The 24,274-nt window shown below is 38.8% G+C and overlaps 1 protein-coding gene across 1 annotated transcript; it reads right to left on the bottom strand.

The window, feature by feature from the left end:
* Positions 1-15,458: 15,458 nt before the first annotated feature.
* Positions 15,459-16,379, bottom strand: LOC113425621 (olfactory receptor 14J1-like). The gene has a single exon (XM_026687846.2). The coding sequence runs from the start codon at positions 16,371-16,373 to the stop codon at positions 15,459-15,461; it is 915 nt and encodes a 304-aa protein (XP_026543631.1). The 5' UTR covers positions 16,374-16,379.
* Between the last annotated feature and the right edge of the window lie 7,895 nt (positions 16,380-24,274).

The raw sequence follows: 24,274 nt of genomic DNA, 5'->3' as shown, positions 1-24,274 counted from the left end.
CCGTCGGAGATACGAGGCAGACACAGAGTGATCGGTTAGAAGCTTTATTCAATGAATAAAGGGTTGCTGTGGCTGCCAAGGCTAACAAGGCAGATCAGCTGGCGGCAACCGCTGATGCCGTTTGACAGCTCCTTTTATAGCCGGCTGTCAAATGGCATCAGCCAATGGGAGCGATCGGCGCTCCCGCCAGAACTGCGGACCTGAGTGGGGACTGCCGTCAGTTCTGTGAATACCACACTCCTTTCCCCTGGCCAGGAGCATGTGTAGTCCTGTAAATAGGCTGGTTGCCTGCGCTGGCGGCTGGACCGCCTTAGTCCCGGAGAGTCTCTGGTTTGGGAAGAGTCCTTTGCCCCTTGGATCGCCCTGGAAGTTGCAGGAGTGCGAGTTCGATCTACAGGAGCCTTAGCTCGAGTGCCCAGCGGTGGTCCAGGTAGGTTTCTTCGCTCGGCTTGCTTCGGGTGTGTTTTCCGGCTGGAACGGTAGACCGGGTCATTTGGTCAGGAGTCCATAGCGTTTCCTGGGTAGACCGGGTCGTCTGGTTGGGAACCTTTGGCATTGGCTGGGTAGACCGGACCCTCGGTGTTCGCTGGGTAAACCAGGTCCTCGGTGTTTGCTGGGTAGACCGGACCCTCGGCGTTCCCTGGGTAGATCAGTTCCTCAATGTTTGACGGGTAGACCGGTCTCTTTGCGTTTGATGGGTAGACCAGTTCGCCTGGCTGGGGACCGTTGTCGCTCGCTGGGTAGACCGGGTCGCTTGGCTGGATGCGGGAGTCATCAGTAGTCCTTCTCCAACGCCTCCTCAGCTGGTCTACGTGTCTGCGCCACATACGACCATCATCCAGGAGGACCCTGTAGGATCTTGGCCCTGTAACTGATATAACCTGTCCTGGTACCCATAATGGGTCCCCTGCATAATTCCTGGCATAGACCAGGTCATGCAGGGCAAATTCCCTGGCAAGGCTATCAGAACCCAAGGGGGTGCCAGGGGTGTAATGGGGGTGCAATCTATCCAAGGTGGTCCTAAGGTGCCTGCCCATTAGCAATTCTGCAGGTGATTTGTTAGTTGTGGTACAGGGGGTTGTATGCTGGGTCAGAAGGTATCTGGACAGTTTGGAATGCCAGTCTATCTGGCCAAACCTTGCCAATGCTTCTTTTACTGACCTAACTGCCCTCTCAGCCATCCCGTTGCTCGCAGGGTGAAAAGGGGCTGTGAGGACGTGCCTGATCCCCAGATTGGCTGTGAAAACCCTGAACTCACAAGAGGTGAACTGGGGGCCATTGTCGGATACCAGTGTGTCAGGGAGGCCATGGGTGACAAATACTCTGGTCAGGGCTTTTGTGATGGCCAGTGTGGTTGTGGAAGGAAGTAGAGCCAAGTCAATCCATTTAGAGAAAGAGTCCACTAGGACTAGGAAAGTCTGCCCATGTACTGGGCCTGCCAGGTCGATGTGTAGCCGAGACCAAGGGGCTCCAGCATCCTCCCACCGGGTAGGTGTGGCTGCAGGTGGGGCTGGTCTGGTAGCTTGGCATGGCTGGCACGAGCTTACCCAGCTGGAGATCTGGGCATCCATGCCTGGCCACCATACATAGCTGCGTGCCAGGGCCTTCATCCTTACGATGCCTGGGTGGCCATCGTGTAGGACCTTTAAGACTGGCTCTTGTAGTGTGGCAGGGATGACCACCCTTGTCCCTCACAACAAACAACCCTGCAGGGATGACAACTCTTGTCTGCGAATCTTGAATGGCAAAAATTCAGGAGTGTAATGAATTGCAGGCCACCCCCTTCCCACCCAGTCCAGGACTTGGGCAATTACCTTGTCCCTTTTGGAGTGAGTGGCAATGTCCTCGGCTGTAATAGGCAAGTTGAGTTCGTTGGCCTCAAAAATAGCATGTATGGGTGCGGGGTCTTCAACTGGAACTGGTAGGGGGCAGCGACTAAGGGCATCTGCGTGGCACATGTTCTTCCCCGGGTGATGCACTAGTTTGTATGAATAGGCGGCCAGGAACAGAGTCCACCTGGTCATCCTTGGTGATAGGACCTGTGGGGTTTGCTTGTCCCCTGACAAAAGGCCTAAAAGTGGTTTATGGTCTGTTATAAGTTCAAAGTAGTGACCATAAAGGAATTCGTGAAACTTTTTAACAGCAGCCACTGCAGCCAAAGCCTCTTTATCAATTTGGCTGTAGTTTCTTTCTGCAGCAGAGAAGGTTCTTGAGAAGAAGGCAATTGGTGCCTCAAAGCCATTTGGGAGCCTGTGGCTCAGAACTGCCCCTACACCAAAGGGGGAAGCATCTGCTGCCAGGACTAGGGGCAGCTGCTGATTGAATTGAACTAAAACTGCATCAGATGTGAGCAAGGACTTGATGGATTTGAAGGCATAGGTCCCCAATGCCAGGGGGATTGTTTATCTAAAAGTCTGTGCAGAGGTTCTGCTATAGATGCTTTATGCGGGAGGAATGCAGCATAAAAAATTAGAAGCCCTAAGAAGGCTTGGAGTTCAGTCTTGTTGGAAGGTGTGGGTGCCTCGTGGATAGCCCTGACTTTGGACTCAATTGGGTGAATACCAGAGGTGTCAATTCTGTAGCCTAGAAAGTCCACTTGCTTAGTGGCGATGGTGCACTTCTCCCTCTTTAGTTTGAGGCCATACTGCCTAAACCGCTCAAGGACTGTTCTGACCCTCTGTATTAGTTGTGTCTTATCCATAGCTGAAACCAAAATGTCGTCAAAATAGGGGACTACGCCTGGGAGAAGCCTCTCCATGAGGGATTGAAAAATCCCAGGGGCTACACTAACACCAAATTGGAGATGTTTGCACTTAAATGCACCCCTATGGGTGACTATGGTTTGTAATTCTGCAGTCTGGTTGTCAACAGGAAACTGTTGATAGGCCTGGGACATATCTAATTTTGCAAAGATAGTACCAGGCCCAAAGGTGTGTAAAAGGTGTTGGATGACAGGGACAGGGTATGTGCTGACTTGCAGAAAACGATTGAGGGAAGTTTTATAACCAGCGCAGATTCTCACGCTGCCATCTTTTTTAAGTGGGGTGACTATGGGGGTCTCCCATCTTGCAAAATCTACCGGTTCTAACACCCCTTGCTTTAGCAAATTATCTAGCTCTATGTCTAACTTGGGGCAAATAGCAAAAGGTACTCTGTGTGGTTTAAGGCGAATGGGAGTTGCCTGTGGGTCTACATTGAATGAAATAGGGGTACCAGAGTAACACCCTAAATCTTTGCTAAATACATCAGAGTAGTCTCTGAATAGGGTGTCTACTTCAGAGGTTGAAACAGCATGGATACCAGTTATGCTGAGGCCAAGAGCAGGGAACCAATCTAGTCCCAGTAAACTAGGGAGGGCACCATCTACTACCACCAAAGGCAAATGGCCTTTGAAGTTTTGGAGACAGGGATATTCTTGCCTTGGTAATCACGCGGAGTCAGGTGGCAGTTCAGGAGCTTCTTCTTGGACATTCTGGGATGCATCTTCTTCAGGGTTTCCCAGGAGATGATTGAGAGTGCAGATCCTGTGTCCACCTCCATCCTGCAAGGCTTACCTTCTAAAAAAACAAAGATACTTATTTTGTTAGAGCCTTTTGAAGTGTGATCTGAGTGGTAGCAGGTATAGCAATCCTCAACTTGCCTTTGAAAATTAGCAGTAGGTTGAGGTCTCTGTGGAAAAGTTCTCCCTGCTTGGCAGACTCTAGCTAGGTGGCCTTTCTTTTGACAGTTCAGGCAGATTGCATTCCTGAACCTGCAGGATGCCCTAAGATGGGTATCTCCACAGCTAAGGCAGATAGGTTGCTGCCTGGGGGCGAGGTTGGTTTTTTGCCTAGGTCCTTCTAGGGGGGGCTTCTGTTGTCTAAGGCGGTTTACCTCCATTGTGTCTTCAGGATTTTCATCTAGGTAAACTTCCTCAGAGTGGATAGTTGAGCTTCCTTGCCTGATAGGGGTCCCTTGTATTTCAGCTGCTGACAGAGCAGATAGCTCAGCAGCTTGGGCTTCCTCTATAGCTATAGCTAAGGTCAGGTCTTTTTTAGCTAGCAAACGTCTTTGAAGCCTCAGGTCCTTGACCCCACAGACAATCTGATCTAGGAGCATGTCTTCTAGGTCAGGGATCCCCAACCTTTTTGACGCCGCGGCCTGGTTCCGCGTCAGCTGGGCGCCAGCGGCCCGGTTCCGCGTCAGCTGGCGCCGCCATCTTTTTTGACGAAAAATCACTTCCGGTGACGTCACGAGTGATTTTCGTCAAATATGCGCCCAGCGCTTCTGGTGAGCTTTTCGGGTAGAAATGGCTTTCTACCGGAAAAGCTCACCAACGCTAGCGCCGCCATCTTTTTGATTTAAAAATTGCTTTTTTACCAAAAAGATGGCGGCGCCAACAACCAGCGGCCCAGTAAGGCTTGTTCCGCGACCCGGTGCCGGTCCGTGGACCGGCGGTTGGGGACCCCTGTTCTAGGTAATCTCTGAACCCACATTGTAGGGCAGCTGATCGCAAAGCTGCCATATACTCACTAACTGACTCCCCCTCAGACTGCTTCCTCATCCTAAAGGCTTGTCTCCTAGCGATTTGGGAAGGCTTAGGGGAGTAGTGGTTGGAGAGGATCTCCTGAAGCTCCTCCCAGGGAATGGTTCTAATAGAATGGGGAGCGACCAGTGCTGTAGCAGTGTCAAAAACCGCGGCCCAGCAAAAACTAAGGAAGAATGATTTCTTTCGGTGGTCTGTGGCGTCCGTGAGGTCTATCGCATCTAGGAAGCAGATGAAGCGATTTTTGTACGATTCCCACGTCTCAGCAGTCGGCTTGAAGGGTGGGAATGCTGGGCTGGAAGTCATCGTGAGGCGGCAGCGGCTGTCTCCTCAGCTGGGGAAGGTTTTGAAACTCGCGCTCTTAAAGAGCGATTGCGGCTGCGCCTGTCAGGCGACGTCTGTCTCCTCAGCTGTGGAGGCTTTTAAACTTCGCGCTCGCAGAGAGCGTCAGCGGCTACGGCTGTCAGCTCTCGGTGGCTCCGCTCTTTTTTAGTGACTTCGCTCAGCTTGTCGAACGTCTGGTTGCCTCTTATTGCATCCCGCCCTCGTCGCCAGTGTTGTGGAGCGGCGGAGATACGAGGCAGACACAGAGCGATCGGTTAGAAGCTTTATTCAATGAATAAAGGGTTGCCATGGCTGCCGAGGCTAACAAGGCAGATCAGCTGGCGGCAACAGCTGATGCCGTTTGACAGCTCCTTTTATAGACGGCTGTCAAACGGCATCAGCCAATGGGAGCGATCGGCGCTACCGCCAGAACTGCGGACCTGAGTGGGGACTGCTGTCAGTTCTGTGAATACCACACTACCTGTTCAGGTGAATCAGCCAAACCAGCAGCATTTCACCTCTGCATTGTGCTAGGGAAGAATGGTGCTGCAGCAATCTCCATTTTTTGCAACCCTCTATGGGGAAATCCACTCATTAATATAAATGTGGATTTTAAACCATCAAGAAATATCATAGTACACAATGCAGGAATTGTTTTTTTTTTTTTTAAGTATTAGGTTAATGGCAACTTCGTTCAAAAAGTAAAAAGAAAAATATTGCTAGGACAGGACTTGCACAAGAACCAAAGAACCTTTAGCAAATTATTTTGTGATCTACATTATCCAGTGAAGGGGAATTAAGCTTTAAGTTTTCTGCTAATTATTTTTCATCAGTTCATCTGTGGTTCTTATGTTAAATGTTTCTTCTGATGTCACATAATTCATTTTGATTATAAAATCTGTTTGTTGTTGTTTTTTTGGCCTAGTCACACATAGTACTCATATTAACACAAAAATAACCAAAAACAATTTGCATTCACTGGTGGAAAGACTACACTGGCAGTCAGAAATGCAACCATAGATCATTCTTTAAAGGGCACTAAACAGGACTTACTGCTGACATCAATTTGCACAAACAATAGCAACACATCATCAAGTGACATAAAAGGGAAAAACAGGCCAGAACTTCTAATGCACTAATACTGTCATCTTGTAAGATTGGAAATATCACATGCAACCCTCATATATTATTCTTCAGAGAGTTTAATGCATCTTGTGTTATTGTAAACAACTGTCCATTTTTTGTTTTGTGATTTTTATTTATATGTTTTATTTGTAATTTTCCTTTAACATCCATACATATTTTGGAGACAGTGTATTGACTGGGTCAATATTTTTTTTACACAATGCTAGTAATAATAATGCAATTAGGTATACATAATCCTAGTTTTCCAACTTCTGATCTTAACCTGCACATTGTACTTATCAGTAACATTTCTTCATGCAGTATGTCTCAGCTGTTCATCCGGATTGCAGACAAGGGGAAATAAACCACTCACGAGATCTACAAAATGAGATTTTATTTGTTCATCCACTTCTCTGGTTCGGGTAACAACGAGCAATTCAAATTAAAGTCACCTCTGGCGCTCACCACAGCCAGAGCTGTATTTATACATACACTAAAAACATAATTGGGTTATCTAGCATCCGGTAGCAGCTACCACTCAACATTCGGCAGTTTCAGGAAACTGCATATGATGTTCATATGTCTTTGCCCTGTCCACCCACGCCCCCTGAGCACCACCACCCTCATGCACATGCTACTTCCTCCCCCCCCCCGGCTCCATTGTTTAAACTTCCACCACCCAGCATGTCCAATATGCCACTATTCACTGCAGACAGCACACGACAGGCTGGTGTCTGATGTCATTGATAGTTTCTTGCTGTTCGTTGGCAACCAGGACTCTACATCACATCAGCAACCAGGATTCCACATCACGCCTGTTATCATCCAGGTTCCACACCAAGCGCCACAGAGGGTGGAAGTTTGGAAACTTCTCAAGCCTCAGATGCTGGTGTTGTGGCTCCATGCAAGCTGTTGGAGACTTGAAAGTATGTTTGTTATCCCCTATTAAGTCACTAATATTTTAATATTTTAAAATTACTCAGTATTCCACCATAAATCCAATATCCCAATTTTTTAAAAACACCTATAGGACCAATCATTAACCAAATTTAATCAATGCTGGGAGTATATCTTCAATCCCCTAAAATTAAAAGTTTCAATATATTTTTACACATATTTAATAATAATAATAATGCAGCTAAATTACCACATCATAGACTTCCACCTTCTAACCTTAATTTAATTTATAATTTATGGTTATAGTAAATTCTATTATCTATCTATATATGTTCTACTGTTTTTCCAATTTACATTTTCTACTTCTTTTAATTTCTAATATATTCAACGTATTGAGAGTTATTTTATCTCTATCCATCATTTATTACTCTTTTTGAGACTTCATCATTAATTTTTGTATCCCTCTTTAATGCTTTCCTCTTGGGACCTTATTTCTCTTTCTACCATTTTTATACCAACTAAATATTCCCTCTGCTTACTCCTTGTCTCCTTCTGCCACATCATTTGAGCACCCATCCATAGTCCTTTCATTATTTGGGGGAGATTTCCCTTTTTCCCTTTTTCCCTTCAGCTTTAACCTTCAACCACAACCCTACCTCAACCAATCCACCATCACCCAAGACTAAGCACGCACGCCCCTAACTACCTCAATTCCAACTACTGCTGGCCTTAAATGCAAGTTACTCAATGCAAGAAGCCTTGTGAATAAAATACTTGAATTTCTCCTCTTACTAAATATGGCTAAATTCGACATCATATTTGTCTGTGAAACATGACTCAACACATCTCTCCCTGACTCCATTACCACAGTAAGAGACTATCATGTTTACCGATCAGATCGTGAAATTTGTAGAGGAGGTGGTGTTGCTATCTTCTATAAAAAGTCCTTACATCTAAAAAACATCCAAGTTACCCAGGAGCTTGCTCTTCCTGAGACCATCATCTGTGAACTATCCTTAAGTATCACATTTCAGTTCTTACTATGTTACAGAGCACTTGATTATGACATCGAACATGAAAACAAGCTAAACTCACTACTAACATGGGCAACATCCTGCCAACGCGCTTTTATCTTTCTTGGTGACTTCAATCTACCTCACATTGACTGGACCCTAAATGAATGTACAACTGAAGCCATACACGCAACCTTCTACGATGCTGTTACAAATCTGGGACTGGAACAACTAGTAACCAACAACACTAGACTAAACAACTGCCTCAATCTCATCTTCTGCAATAGTTTGAATTTAATTTATGGAATACAAACTAAAGAACCCTTTTCCAGCAGTGACCACAATATGATTGATTTTTGTCTCAACATACGCCCCCACAAAAATCATCACAATGATGTAATCCCCAATTATAACTTCAAAAAAGGCAACTATGATCTTATAGACAACGATCTCTCATCCCTTGATTGGCAATCTCTATTCACTGGATGCAATACTGTTAAAGACCATTACAACATATTTTTACTTGAAGTCAAAAGAGTCATCAAACTATATGTACCAACAACAACTCCCCCCCGCCAAAAAAAACCCAGATTACCCATTTCAATAAGGAAACTTCAATCCAAAAAGAGATCACTCTGGTGGAAAAACAAATCTGGTCACGTTGCCAATTTCAAAAGCCGATACAAAAATTTATGCCACCAGATAAAGACTAAATGAACCAATTATCACATTAAACAAGAAGAAAACTTTCTACACACCAATTCCACCTGCACTTTCTACAATTTTATAAACAACAAACTAAATGACTCAAGGTCCATCCCACCCCTGATAGGACCTAATGGTAAAGACTGCAACGACAACACCATTAAAGCCAACATCTTTAACACATTCTTCGGCTCAGTATTTGTAAACAACAATGGATCATGCCCAGTATTTCCTAGCCAAACCACAGACGACTACAATGATCTAATACATATCGATTTTACAGAAGACAATGTTGAAAAAGCACTACGCAATTTAAAACCATCTCTATCTATTGGACCAGATGGAATATGTGCCTACTTCTTAAAAAAGCTATCCACTGCCATAGCTGAACTTCTAAGCATAATCTTTGAAAAATCTTTCTGGACCAGCTCCTTTCCTAACCTATGGTCACAAGCCACGGTTATCCACATCTTCAAAAAGGGAGACTCCAGCCTAGTTGAAAACTACAGACTAATCTCCTTATGCTGTGTCACCTGTAAAGTCATGGAATCAATTATTAATCAATCCATTATCCTCCACTTAGAGAGAAACAACCTACTCTCCAATAAACAATTTGGTTTCAGGAAAAAACTATCCTGTAATCTGCAACTCTTACACTGCAAAAACATATGGACTACACAACTCGATCAGGGCAAAGCAATAGACGCAATCTACATAGACTTCTGTAAAGCCTTTGATTCAGTGGTACATGACAAACTACTCCTAAAACTAAAATCTTATGGTATCTCTGGACAACTGCATAACTGGATAGAAGCATTCCTGTGAAACAGACAACAAATGGTCAAAATTGGAGCATCCTATCAAATTCTGTACCTGTCAATAGTGGTGTCCCCCAAGGCAGTGTTCTAGGACCAGCATTCTTCATACTCTACATAAATGACCTCTGTAATCATATTAAGAGCAACTGCGTTCTTTTCGCTGATGATGTAAAGCTGTTCAATACCATAGACAATACTGCTACCCTTCAAAAAGATCTTGACTATGTATCAGAATGGTCAAACAAATGGCAACTTCAAATCTCAACAAATAAATGCTCTGTCTTACATATTGGCAAAAAAAAATATCAGAAAATAAAATACAAGCTGAATAGTCAAGATCTTGTTGATGATCCAAGCTCTGTAAAGGACCTTGGAATACTCATCTCTAATGATCTAAGTGCTAGAGCCCACTGTAACTACATAGCCAAAAAGGCATTAAGAGTTGTTAACCTAATCCTATGTAGCTTTTTCTCTGGTAATATCACACTACTAACTAGAGCATACAAAACATTTGCTAGACCAATACTCGAATACAGCTCATCAGTCTGGAACCCACATTACGTATCTGATATTAGCACAGTTGAGAAAGTCCAGAAATATTTCACAAGAAGAGTTCTCCACTCCTCTACTCGTTGTAGAATACCTTATGCCACCAGACTTGAAATTCTAGACCTAGAAAACCTTGAATTATGCCGTCTTTGGTCTGATCTAAGTATGGTATATGAAATCATACATTGCAATGTCCTACCTGTCAATGAATACTTCAGCTTCAACCATAACAACACAAGAGCATACAATAGATACAAACTCAAGGTTAATTGCACCAAACTTGATTGCAGAAAATACGACTTCAGCAACAGAGTAGTCAATGTCTGGAATATTCTACCTGACTCAGTAGTTTCTTCCCCAAACCCTAAAAACTTTAACCTTAGACTGTCTACTATTGACCTCAACCCTTTCCTAAGAGGTCTGTAGGGGGCGTGCATAAGCGCACCAATGTGCCTACTGTCCCTGTCCTATTGTTTCTTTTATTTTTCTTATATGTACCCATTTCATGTATTCATAACTATGTATGTACTTATACCTATTATCTTGTAAGCAATTGACAAATCAAATAAATAAATAAATAAAATAAAAATAAATATCAATGGAGACTTGTGAAAAGAGTTCATAGTTGTAAATTTTGAGGAACTCATATTTCTGACAACTTTACTTGTTCGGTCCACACTATGGCCACTACAAAGAAGGCCCAACAGTGCCTGCACTTTCTGAGGTTGCTGGAAAAAAAGTGGTCTGGGTGACAAGTTGCTGGTTACTTTTTACCGGTCTACCATTGAGAGCATTTTGGCATACTGTGTAATTGTATGATATCCTGGATGCTCTGCAGTGGATAAGAAGATGCTCCAGAGAGTTATAAACACAGCACAAAAAAATCATTGGTTGTTCTCTTTCTTCTTTGGAAGAGATTGCGAAGACCAGACTCCTTTCTAGAACACTAAAAATCTCCACAGACCGTTCTCATCCTGGACATTCATATTTTGAACTTTTACCATCAGGGAGGCATTATAGGTGTCTTAAAATGAGGACTAATAGATTGAGAAACAGGTTTTTTTCCAACGCAGTAATTGTCTTTTCAATTTTTATCAATCTTTGAGAACAGTTGAAATGTTTCCCTCCCTTCTTCATTATTACTTAACTGTTAATAAGCATACCATTGGATAGTCATACAGTTTTATCTTATAAGTTATTTACTATTAATAAGCAAAATAATTATTCAAATTCATCCTAGTAACTGGTATAAATTTCCTTATAAATCTTTCACATTTCTTGTCAATATTTTATCAATCTTTAGAAACAATTACAATGTTTCCCTCTCTTCTTTATTATTGCATTAATTATAAATAAACATAACAATTACATAACAATACAGTTTTATCTCATAGATTATTTACTTATTTCATTTCTAACTCCTAGTATGTTTCCCCCCCTTTTTTTATTTCCTGCTTTTGTCCCTCATGAGTTCTTTCCCTTTCTATCTTCCCCCCTTTTTCTCATCCCTTTTTTTATAACCTTCTCTCTCTAATTTTCCCTTCTGTGGTTTTCTTTTCTGCTTGCCCTTGCTGTTATACTTCCTTCCTTTTCTGCTTGTCCTTGCTGTTATACTTCCTTTTTAGACTATTTTTCTTTTTGGCTGTTCCCTTTGATCTCAAACTTTTAACTCCTTTCCCCCTTTTCCCCTTATTACCACACTTTGTATTATTTGATAATTGAAAATGGCTTCTTCTTCATCCCGCCCTTCTTCTTGCTCTTGAAGCTTTTCCTTTTGCTTTTCATAGTTCAGGATCTCCATTTCAAGAAATTCAAATACGAAGCCAAAGGATCTTCCTCCCCTTTCTGCATCTTCTTTCTGTTTTTTAAGATTCATCTTCAATTCCTCCAGGAGTGATGCCATTTTAAACACTTTTGAACAACCACCTAATTGACCACCTGATTGTAAAAACAGGAAAAAAAAATGCCAAAACCTTTTTTTTATATCACCAAATGATCCCAGACTGTTCCTTCTTGTTTCTTTCCTTTACTTTTACTTTCCGTGGGTTACTGTATCTTTTAATAAGGTTTCAGTTACAATGTATCCTCAGGAGTCCTTTCAAAGTTTTGCTGTTAATCCTCTTTATTTTTCCAGATGGCACTCCATTTTTTCATTATTCCAAGTTCCACCCTTTTGCCTCCACTCTTCTTCTTTTTAGGGCTTTAAAATGACCAAAGAACAAATCTTTATTCTCCGTTTGACACTTAAATTTCAGCTTAAAGTTGCCTATTAGTGTCAAAGTAGATTAATATAGATTTCTTTCCATACCATTTGTAATTGTCAATATAAAGGTTTAAAAAAGGGGTTTTAACCTCCTTTTCTCTCTCCTTTGCCACTTAAAAGTCTTCTTTGAGAAGTATCCCTCTAAGTACTTTTAGATTCAGGGTACCTTGCTTAGATGTTCTCTGTTGTTTAGCCTGCTCTGTCCTGCTTTCCTCTTTGTCTTCCTCCTGCACAATCTTATCCAGTCGGGTTCTTCTTTGAGGTGGCCATTTCTGACCACCAATGCAATCACCTTCGGGAAAGGGAGTTTAGACCAGCCAAGGAGGAGAGATGCGGCTCCCCTCCACTTGGCTAGCAATCTCTCCCCTCTTCACCACCTCTATGGGGTGGCTTGAGCCTCGAATCCAATAGATCGGGGCGCTCCAGTGGCAAGCACAGATTGAAACTGTGCACGATCGTGGATTTCAGTCTGTCGCTGAACAAACCCCACTAAATAACTTTTAAGAACTATAAAATAGAATGGAATACCTTTATTATCATTGTATTTCTACGAATACAATGAAATTTGAAAGCCACTCCAGCACAGTGCCCCAAACACCACAGCACAATCATACTACAGAGTAAATAATAATAATAATAATAATAATAATAATAATAATAATAATAATAATAATAATAATAATAATAATAATAATAATAATAATAATAATAATAAATCACAGACAAAAGTATAAGTATAATGAATAAAAAGATATAGAAATTTAGGTAAAAGAAATACAATTAAATAAGAAGAAAATGAGATAATCATAAAAGAAAATTAAGAGAATTAAAGGGAGAAATAGTGAGAAGTTGGAAAAAGAGTAATAAGATATGAAGTTGAATATATAAGATGAATATGCATATGAAATTGTGTCTTTATGGAAATGTGATAACCCGGAACCATGCTCTGCTCAAATAAGATGTTTTATTTGTTTTGTTAAAACTCAATAAAACTTTATTTTTTAAAAAAGTTATTTAGTGATTTTCCAATTTGTTTCTTCCCAATTGTCCAAATTTTGAAGTCTTTTCTTCTTTTCTTTTTTTTCTGTCACCTTCCTTTTTTTTAAATCTCGTAGGATGTTCTATCAGGTAGCTTAAGTAATTCAAATCCAAATTGGCCTGCTGAATTTCCTCCAGATTTTAAGTTCAACGTTCAATAAGCAATTTTAATAGAGATCTATTTGCAGTTCAATTTGCCTTAGAGATTTTCAGAGAGCTCACTAATGTTTCCAAACATCCAAGTCACCTACCATAATAGATTCAAGGTCAGATGTTGTTTAATTTCTCTTCTTTCATTTACTTGTGTTAAATGATTGTCACTTTCACTTTGGTTCCCACATTGTAATGCTCCTTCTCTTCCAGTAGATGGCACCCCTACTCTCAATTCCAGCATTGGACAGTGTCAAATAGCTGATTCTCAAACAATTCAAGGGGAATTAAAAATAAAAAAGCAATTTCTTCCAATAATCACTTTTCAAGTAATTGTTTAATCTTCTCCAAGTTTTCTATGTTTTAAAGTTTCAATTAAATATTTCTTTTACTCCTGGGTAATCTTTCTCCCGTTATTCAATCACCACTTTCTTACTACTTGGAGATTATTTTTTTTGGAATTTTTTAACTTGGGTTAGATTTCTAGCATAAAAGTTGGAAGTTGTCTCACCCAGTTTCAATGCTCTGTCCTCCAGCACAAATCTTAGTGACCCAGTTGTCACAGCTTGTGACTTGCCACCTGAAGTCTGGCAGAAGTAATACTTCTGCCATTGTCACCACATTGTCTCCTAAAATGAAATAGGAGGAGGCCATTTCACCCTTCCAACCACGTTCTACAGACATTTTTTTTTAAATTAATCCAATTTGCAATGATCCTAGATTAAAATGAATTGTTCTTGAACTCTCAATGCATAGCTCAATTAGTTATACCCCCGCCCCTCTTGAATCTCAAAACTGGAAACTTACATTTGAATCTGATCCAAAGTTATATTTACATAGGATATCTATTTGAACACAGACATGGAAATATACTGTATATATGCATATACACATAATCATTTGTACCAATTTATCTGTATTGGGAAAGGGCAGTAAGGAGAACCAACCATTAAAAATGTACAATATTTTATATGAAAATTCTGAACATTCTGCTATCTCAGTTCTGAAATAATAAATTGGCAGGCTATTTAATGTGCATCTTGTATTACTTTCTGATGCTAGAGCAGCAAGATAGCTTAATTCTTGAATCATCATAACCCTAAGGAGAATCACCATACATCTCTCAGTCTTATCAGCCTTAGTGACTGTGTGTCATAGCCGTCCCAACACAAATGCATTCTATTCTTTGGACATTATTTGACAAATGAAGGTCCACAGTCCGTATTTGAATTTTATACTTATTGAACAACTTATCCATACCTTAGATTAACTTGATTTGGTGACTTTTGAGATCTTTTCCTCTAATGGCTAATTTTCATGAATTCCATAATGTCTTGATGCATACTTTGTTCACATCTGTGCTAGAGGCAATGAGTTTGAAATGTCCAAAATGGCAACATAGGATAAATAGGGATTTATTTATATACATTTACATGATACTTGCCTATTCTCACATGTAATCACACTAGTTTTAATTGCAAAACAGTATCAGTTAGTCAGCAGTGTAGTCAGATTTTTTAAAAATGGAATTTATGTATCTAAATTAAGCCACTTTGAGTCACCATGCACAAGTATGCAGCAATATAAATTTTCTAAATAAAAGTAGTCAAAAAGAGGCAATTATACAAAACAACAGATTCAGATTTGTCAATCCCAGCAATCAATGGTCTACAGCATTGTTGATGTTGCTGAAACATAGTCCCAGATGATGAATCATGAGCATATTAATTCAATAATTTCTTTCTGCTTGGCTTAGATGAAATGTTAGAAATATGGGAAAGTTTTCCTCCAAATCCAGCTAGCTGAATAGGAATTGACTGAGATACTTCTCAGCTTTTGTGGTTTCGTTCATCCTAGTAGATGGCAAAAGAAAAGCGCTGAAATCTGCAAGATCTTGTAAATTGACATTTAGATTCATTGGGCATATAGAAATAGACTCAAGTTTAACTTACACTTCTATGTCTGGAGCTAATGGAGTTATTGATTCAATTGCAAAACAAAACAAATACTTACAAAACAAAATGAAATGAAATAGAATGGGTTTTTTCCCCCTAAGAATTGCTCTTATTGAATAATCTTGAAACGGCAAGGTTGATACTGGTGTTTCTCATACTATAGATAATAGGATTCAAAAGAGGTGGGATAAGAGAATACATCACAGTTGATGCTAAATTTGAATTACTGGAAGGAGGCTCCAGATGAGCAATGAAGGCAGATAATAGGAACATGGAAACAACAATAAGATGGGGTAAGCAAGTAGAAACTGCTTTTTTCCTTCCTTCCAAGGTGCGAATTTTCAGCACAGCAGTGAAAATGGATACATAAGTATAAAGAATAAAGAAAAAACAAACAAGTCCTAAAGCACAAACAAACACAATTAGTCTGATTTCATTTTGGTTTAAGCCTGAACAGGTGAGTTTAAGTAACTGTGGAATGTCACAGAAAAATTGATTGATATTATTGGAACAAAAAGATGTTCCAAATGTAAAGCAAGTATGCAATGATCCATTAAGAAGGCTGCTGCCCCATACAGCAAGAATCATGTAAATGCAGGCTTGCTTGTTCATTATTGTTTGATAATGTAATGGATTGCAAATAGCAACATAACGATCATAGGCCATGACTGTGAGGATCCAAATATCAGATCCCAGAAAAAAGACAAGAAGGAAGACTTGAGAAACACATCCAAGATAAGAAATGTGTCTTGTGTTCATCAGCATATTGGCCATAGATTTAGGAACAATGACTGAAGTGGTACCAAGATCTTGTATGGCTAAATTTAACAAAAATAGATACATGGGAGTATGCAAATGATGGTTCAAAATTATTGCAGACATGATGAGAAGGTTCCCTGTTAGAATTGCCAAATACAATACTAGGAAAGCAAAGAAATGTAATATCTGTAATTCATGTATTTTTGAGAATTCAAAGAGCAGAAAATCAGAGACAGTTGATTGATTATCCATGTTTTATAATACTGTAAGTGATGTCTCTGGAAAGAAAAGAAATACAATCATTTTGAATGCAGCCTTTTTCATGCCTGTTAATGAAGGCAATGCTAGAAATAAGAGGATATTTATTGACCAATACCTTAGTATTAAATTGTCATCAGAACTTCTGATGAGAGTCTTAGTCTGCAATTGAATATTTTCAGTGCTATTTCAAAGTTCAGACTAGTGACAACTGATTAGATATAGTGCCATTGATACTAATTCTAATGTTGCTTTCCATGCCTTTGATTTATGAGCATGAAAATAAAATCCCTAAATAGATATTTAAAAAGTATTGTTTCAAATATATAGGTACAGTTATCAAATTACTGCTCTGATCTCCATAATTTTAAAAGTTGGAACTTTAAATCCAATTATCTCAGCAAATTTTAGTGTATGAATTTGGAATAGCCATTTTGATTTTGTTATGAGAGTTACAATCATATTCGATTAAACAAGATGAAAATAAAATGCAGGATCTAATTTCAGGATAAAATAGATGAAGGGAAATACAATATTAAATTGCATATGTAATAAACACAAAGAATCAGCATTCAGATAAATACATCATCTTCAAATGATACTTCAATCTGTTAGATATAATATAATTAGCTGACTTGCTTTAACTAGTCTTGCTGTCACATTTCTTGCCAGAGTATACTTCCATGTCATAATATTTTCTCTGAGATAGAATCATATGTCTAAGGGCATTACCTAGAAAATAAAGATGATTAAATAGCAACAGCAATAGTGCTTAGACTAATATACTGCTTTATAGTGCTTTACAGCCCTGTCCAAGAGGTTTTTTTTGCAGAGTCAGCATATTGCCCTCAACAATCTGGGTCCTCATTTTACCCACCTTGGGAGAATGGAAGGATGGGTCAACCTTGAGTGATTGTTTCTGATTATTCCTCCAACATACTGCAAGAAAATATGCATTTTAAAAACACAAGTGCATATTCAAGTATAATTATTTTAATTGTTATTACATATTTGTGATTAGTAAGATAAAATCTAAGCCTTTTAACACAATGTGTTTAAATTGTGATTCTATAATTTATCTTTCTCCTTCCTATTCTCTCCCCCTCAAAAAAACCCATCAATTTGGAAGGAAAATGTGTTGCTGCATCTAGAGAAAATCTTTCTAGATTGTTCCTAAGAGTTTATACCAACTTAATGGCACATAAGTAATCATACTGATGCTGTAAATTTTGTCAATTGAAATAATTAATGATTGCAATAAATGTAAACTGTTTTTTTTAAATGACAGAGAACAAAATCAATATTTCATGTGAAGGAGTGAATATTTTTATTGTAGTTAATGACCAGAATTTTAAACAAAAACACATTAAAAATAAAAGTATAGCAAGATAAAATAACAATAGCAATATCACTGAGACATATATACTGTTTCATAGTGCTTTACAGCCCTTTCTAATCTGTTTACAGTCAACATAATGCCCCCAACAATCTGAGTTCACATTTTACTGACTTCAGAAGGATGGAAGTCTGGATCAATCTTGAGCCAGTAACACTTGAACTTGCAAATTTCCATATCACTCCCGAATGTTACAAATTACATTTTGATTATGAATGTGTCCCAAAATAACAGAATACTGATCATGAAAACAATGTTTTATTTACAAGTTGTTAAATTTGAGTTCTTATATGTCTTAAATTTTACTTATCAATTTATTTTGTTTTTTTATATCAAATTTGACATAAGAATAATTTTGATTACCAAAATTTAAAATTATATCTGGAATTTCCTATTTGGGTCTTCCGATCATAAATAAGTTATATTACTAAATTGTAACAGAATAGTGAAAAAATATACAAATAAACTTGAGGAATAACCATATTGTGAAACCAAATTGAAAAGCCTTCTAATTTCATTTAGTTTTTAAAAAGAAACTTCCTGTTCTGAGAGTAAGAATACATATACATGGGAAATGTATTTAGAAAAAGGTATTTTGATAGAACAATAGCCTCATATTTTTAATTATTTATCTTCATCATGACAGTTTTATTTAATGTCTTTTTTTTAATGACAATAAGCACTGTAATATAGTATTATGTTATCTACAATTCTTAGCTTTCAATAACATCAGCAACTCAACATTTGGGAGTTATGTTATGGCAATATGTAATTTAAAAATGAGTTTAAAATGCCATCTCTGAACATTTGGCCTCCAATAAGCAGTTGCGTGCTTGCATATACACAATTTCATATATAAATTTTTCACTGAAATATTATTGAACACTGCATATTCTCTCTTCTTTCTATAGAAGAGAAATAGTAGAGAGTGCTATAAAATAAACTTCTCAATATGCATTTAAATAACTGATGTTCAAACCAGTTTATCTAAGGCAAGGGTCTTCAAACTTGGAAGCTTTAAGACTTGTGGACTTCAACTCTCAGAATTCCTGAGCTAACATGACAGGAGGAGGAATTCTGGGAGTTGAAGTCCACAAGTCTTAAAGCTGTCAAGTTTGAAGACCCCTGATCTAAGGAATTGAGAAATAGCTTAACTAATCACTAATTCAATCCATCCAATTCAAGTCCTAATCTTAACCTGTTTGGCTGCCAACGATGCACATTCACCCAGTCGTACCAGATGTTGCTGAAATCTTTCAAATGATGAGATGATTTTCATCCAACTGGCAGGAATTTTTAATAAATACTCTCTGATTTCTAGTGATCTCTTGTGATCCCACAAGAGCTTAATTGGCTTCTCCCAAAGCACTTCACTCCAGAATTAATCCTGGGCAAACCAGAGAGAAAAAAGAAGCAGTAATTCTTTAATTGTATTTTTGATTCTATAGTTTTAGTTTACTTTATTGTCATTGTACCTTGTACAACAAAATCAAACACCATCTTCAGTGCACATCATGACCATGACCATGAAAATAAAGACAAACACACATCCTTCACCCTTCACACATTGAACCGAAACCCCCGGACACCACACCAACACTACACTATATAGCAGAATTCAAAAGAGCTACAGCCCTGGTATAGAAGCTGTTTTTCAGCCTATTTGTCCTTGTTTTTATTATTCTGTACCGTCTGCCAGATGGTAACTGTTCAAAAAAAGGGTTTCCAGGATGACATGGATCTTTGAAAATGTTTTGAACTTTCTTAAGGCAGTGGGAGCTATAAAGCTCTTCCAAAGAGGGGAGAGGGCAAGCAATGATCTTCTGGGCAATGACATTAACTCTCTGGAGTGCTTTCCTATCTCCCACTGTGCAATTGGCAAACCATACAGAGGTGCAGTATGTTAAAATGCTCTCTGTGATGCAGCGGTAGAAGGTCACCATCAGTTTTTCATTCAGTTGTAGTTTTCTGAGAAGTCTCAGGTAGTATAATCTCTGCTGGGCTCTTTTGACCAGTGCTGCAAAGTGAGCACCCCAGGTCAGGTCCTCTTTTAGGGTAACACCCAGAAACTTAAAACTGGCCACTTGCTCTACTCAGTCTCCATTGATAAGGAAGGGCTGGATATCTGATCTGTTCCTTCTATAATCCACTGTAAGCTCCTTGGTCTTATTGGTGTTGAGGACCAAGTTATTGTCTCCACACCACGAAAGCAACCGGTCCACCTCATCTCGGTAGGCAGACTCATCCCTCCTGGAGATAAGTCACACCACTGTTGTATCATCTGCAAATTTAGCAATAGTGAAGTGGGAATGCAGTCATGCACATAAAGAGTATAAAGTAAGGGACACAACACAACCCTGTGGTGTACCAGTGTTTAGAATAAGGGATGAAGAGGTATGATTATCTAATCTGACCCTCTGTGAGCAGTCAGACAGAAAATCCATAATCCAAAGGCAGATTGAATTAGAAAGTCCAAGGTTCAGAAGTTTAGACATCTATGTGGAAGAATTGTGTTAAATGCAGAACTAAAATCCACAAAAAGCATCCTCATATAGCCCCGCCCCCACTGTTCTAGATGAGTCAGAGCAGTGTGAAGAATGATGGCTATAGCATCCTCTGTAGATATATTTCTTCTGTATGCAAACTGGTGTTTATCAAATGTATGTGGAAGACCAAAATGTATGTTTATCATACAAAATGTTTATCAAATGTATGTGGAAGACCAAAAATGATGTGCTGCAGACCAATTTCTCAATTTCTCAACTTCATGATGATAGGAGTGAGTGCCATTGGTCTGTAATAGTTGAGGTTATTGATAGGGAACTTCTTTGGCAGTGGAACAATGGTGGAAGCCTTCAAAGAAGATGGAATAGTGGACTGGGATAAATTCCGTCTGAAGATCCTGGTAAAGACTCCAGCCAACTGATCAGCACAGTCTTTAAGCACTCAGCCAGAGATACCATCAGGACCGGCAGACTTTCTAGGGTCCATGGCCTTCAGAATGCTCCTCACCTCCTGTTCCTCCACAATGAGGTGGGGGCTACAATTGGCTGGTAGTTGTATTTTATCTTTCTCTGATGTCTCCACTTCAAAGTGAGCAAAGAAATGATTCAGTTCCTCTGCCAATGAAGCATCCCCCTCAGCAGGGATGACATTGGTCGGTTGATGGTTGGTAATTTGTTGAATCCCTCGTCACACCTGCCTCATGTTATTGTTATAAAAATTATCCTCAAACTTCCTCTTATAATCAGTCTTGGCCTTCCAAATACCTTTCTTCAGATTAGTTCTGGCAACACTGTGTCTTGCCCCATCACTGGACCTAAAGGCCTTGGTCCTGTCATGCAAGAGGCGCTGGACTTCCTTGGTCATCCAGGGTTTCTGATTTAGATAGATCCTAATACGTTTATTCACAGTGATAGCATCTGTGTAGTGTTTGATATAGTACAGAACAGTTGCAGTGTGCACCTCTAGGTCAGGGTGGTAAAAGATGTCTCAATTTGTGTTCTCAAAATAATCCTGAAGTTGTTGGGAAGCATCTTCTGGCCAAGATTTCACTGTCTTTATTATAGGCAGAGCCCGTCTCCTAAGAGAGATGTATGCTTGTGTTTAAAGCAGTGACATATGGTCTGATTGTCCCAAATGTGGTAATTGCATAACCTTATAACCATGTTTGTTGCTGGTATATACTTTGTCCAATATGTTTGCTCCTCTAGTAGCAAACTTAACATGCTGAAAGAATTTAGGGAGCACTGCTTTTAAATCAGTTTGATTAAAGTCCCCCGCTATGATATGCACAGCATCAGGATTCTTATTCTGCTGATTACAAACAGTGTTATACAAGAATCCCAAAGCTATGGTAGAATTGGCATCAGGAGGGACATAGACTGCAGTAATCAAAACCACACTGAATTCCTGCGGAAGATATATGGGTCTACATTTAAGAGTCATATACTCCAGGTCCATGGAGCAGTGGCTGTCTACAGTCTTTGTATTGATACACCAGCTTTTGTTCACATAAAGGGTTAAACCTCCCCCTTTGATCTTGCCAGAATCTCTACTCCTGTCCTACTGGTGAGCTATGAACACTTCCAACTCAACAGCTGCATCTGGAATGAGTAAATGAAGCCAAGTTTCTGTGATTAGCAAAACACAGCAGTTCTTGATGAATTTAGTCTTTGCAATCTGTAGCCTTAATTCATCCATTTTGTTAGTCAGAGATCTATAATGGTTTATTATGTTTATTGAGTCTATTGCTGAACATATGGCCTCAACTAAACAATTGTTTACTTGTATACATTTCTGTGTGTACTTAAAAGAGAATGAAAAAGAAAGAGTCAAGTCATGCTTATGAACCAGTGTTTGGCCATTTTGTACTTTTCAGTTATTTTAATATTTTGTATGACTTTCCCATTACTTTTGAGAAAAACAGCATCAGAAATCATATTATGAGCCATCTTCAGAGTTAAAAGGATAAATCAATTCTTCCATGACTGACTAAGATAACAAATGGATTTGAAAGATAACAGAGCTGACTTGCTGTTGTTTCTGTTACCATAATAACTATATAATTTTAGTGTGTGCTTTATAATAATCATAATCATAATCAATTTCAAAATATTAGTCCTTTGCATTTTAAAAATCCAAATATAAATTCAAGGGGGGCTGATATGTATGGGAATAATTAAAAAGCTAAGAGGTGGAGGAGGAGGAGGAGGAGGAGACCACACAGAATTATTTTGTTCAGTCTTGCATACCTATTGACATAAAGTTAGTTCAAAGGCTGAGAAATAATACATTAAACTATGATTTAGAATTTCATAAATATGTGTCCTTAGAGGAATAAAATAACTCTTTTCACAACTGTCCATCACAATATACCCAAAGGTCTTCAGACATAAAATAAATAAATAATGTAACTTAATTGCAAATCAAAATATTGTATTCCTTCCAAGATCCGGGCTCATCTGATTCACTATAATAAAATGTGTGCTTTGTAAATATTTAGTAATAGTAATGCTGTTTACTTCTGTAAATTTATTAGAGGCTAATAAAATGATTTAGTTGTATGTATTACCAAATAGGTGCACCAAGTCAGTTAGATGACCCTGCCCCCCTCTCATATTTCATCACCATGTTAGTGACCACTTGACAATCTGTGACTAACATGATCTCCAAAGTAATAATCATTGCTATTGTAATTGAGTTGATCCACCTTGCTGTTATCTTCCTCTTTTTCTTTCCACCTTTCCCAGCATTGCAGACTTTCCCTTAGAGCAATATCTTTGCATAATGTTCTATTTGCTTCCTTGGCTGTCTTCCCTAACATTACAGTTCAAAAGTGTCAATACTCTTTCTATCTTGTTTCTCCCAAGTTCAACATTCTTTCCATAAAATGTCATAGGGCGGGAGTGTTAAACGTGCAGCATAATGTTGTCATCATGTGACGTATGGTGATTTTCTCCCCCCTTCACTAAACCAGGGATAGGCATGGCCAGCCCGTGATGCAACCAGCCTGCGGGCCACAAGTTTGATACCTCTGTCATAGGAGATACTATTACCTGCAGTATTCTGATCTTTTTAAGTATAGAAATATCAAAGAATGACATCTGCATTTATTTTCTAAGGCCTTTACTCTATCAAGTGATGTTTCTATTTTGTATTTTTTGACTACGTGCAGTTTTAATGATGGCTGATCCTAAAAGGAAGACTGTTTAATACCTTCACTGTTATTTCTAAGGCAAGTTGTACATGTTGTCATTAATTTATTCTTTATATTCCTTATTCTTTATATTTAATTTCAGTTCATTTTTTCCATGCACCTTGATTTTATTACTAGATAACTTGCTATTACCAGGTATTACTTGCAGATCCTTTGCATTTTTGGCTATCAGAATAGTGTCATCAGCATAACTCAGGTTATTGATGTTTCTTTTACTATTTTAAAACTACACTCATCTTCTTCCAATCCAGTTATCCTTAATATATATCCAGCATGCAAGATAAATAAATAAGGAGAGAGTGTATAGCTTTGTTACCCATCATTTTTGCTTTGTTTGATAAAACTTCATTCCTCCTATCAGCTCAAATATAATAATTTAGTGCTTTAATCTCTAAAAAATAGCATTTGTCTTACATTTGCTATGAACAGAGGAAAGCTTAGTTTTGGTAGGAACACAAACATGACATACAAGTGAAACACAACATTTTCTTATCTGTTCATTTTTATTAATTTTCTTAATTTTCTTAAAGTTAGCCATTTTAAAAAATTGATCTATTTTTAAACCTATTATCTATCACCAGTATTTATATACAACTTTTCCTAGCTCTATAAGTGAATGCTTAATTGGTAAGCATTACTTATAAGAACTATATACTAATTCTTAGTAATGTAGTATACTAGTATATTCTGTTGATAATGGTTAGTACATGTTCAATAACATAGTGTAATAAAAAAATGAAGACCAAGATCTTTGCCCAAAACAGAAGAAAAGAGTCACCC

The sequence above is a fragment of the Notechis scutatus genome, chromosome Z (genome assembly GCF_049901735.1).
Source record: "Notechis scutatus isolate UNSWTSFEM ecotype Mainland chromosome Z, rNotScu1.2, whole genome shotgun sequence".
Classification (NCBI taxonomy): domain Eukaryota; kingdom Metazoa; phylum Chordata; class Lepidosauria; order Squamata; family Elapidae; genus Notechis; species Notechis scutatus.
This window is presented reverse-complemented; position numbering and strand designations above follow the sequence as displayed.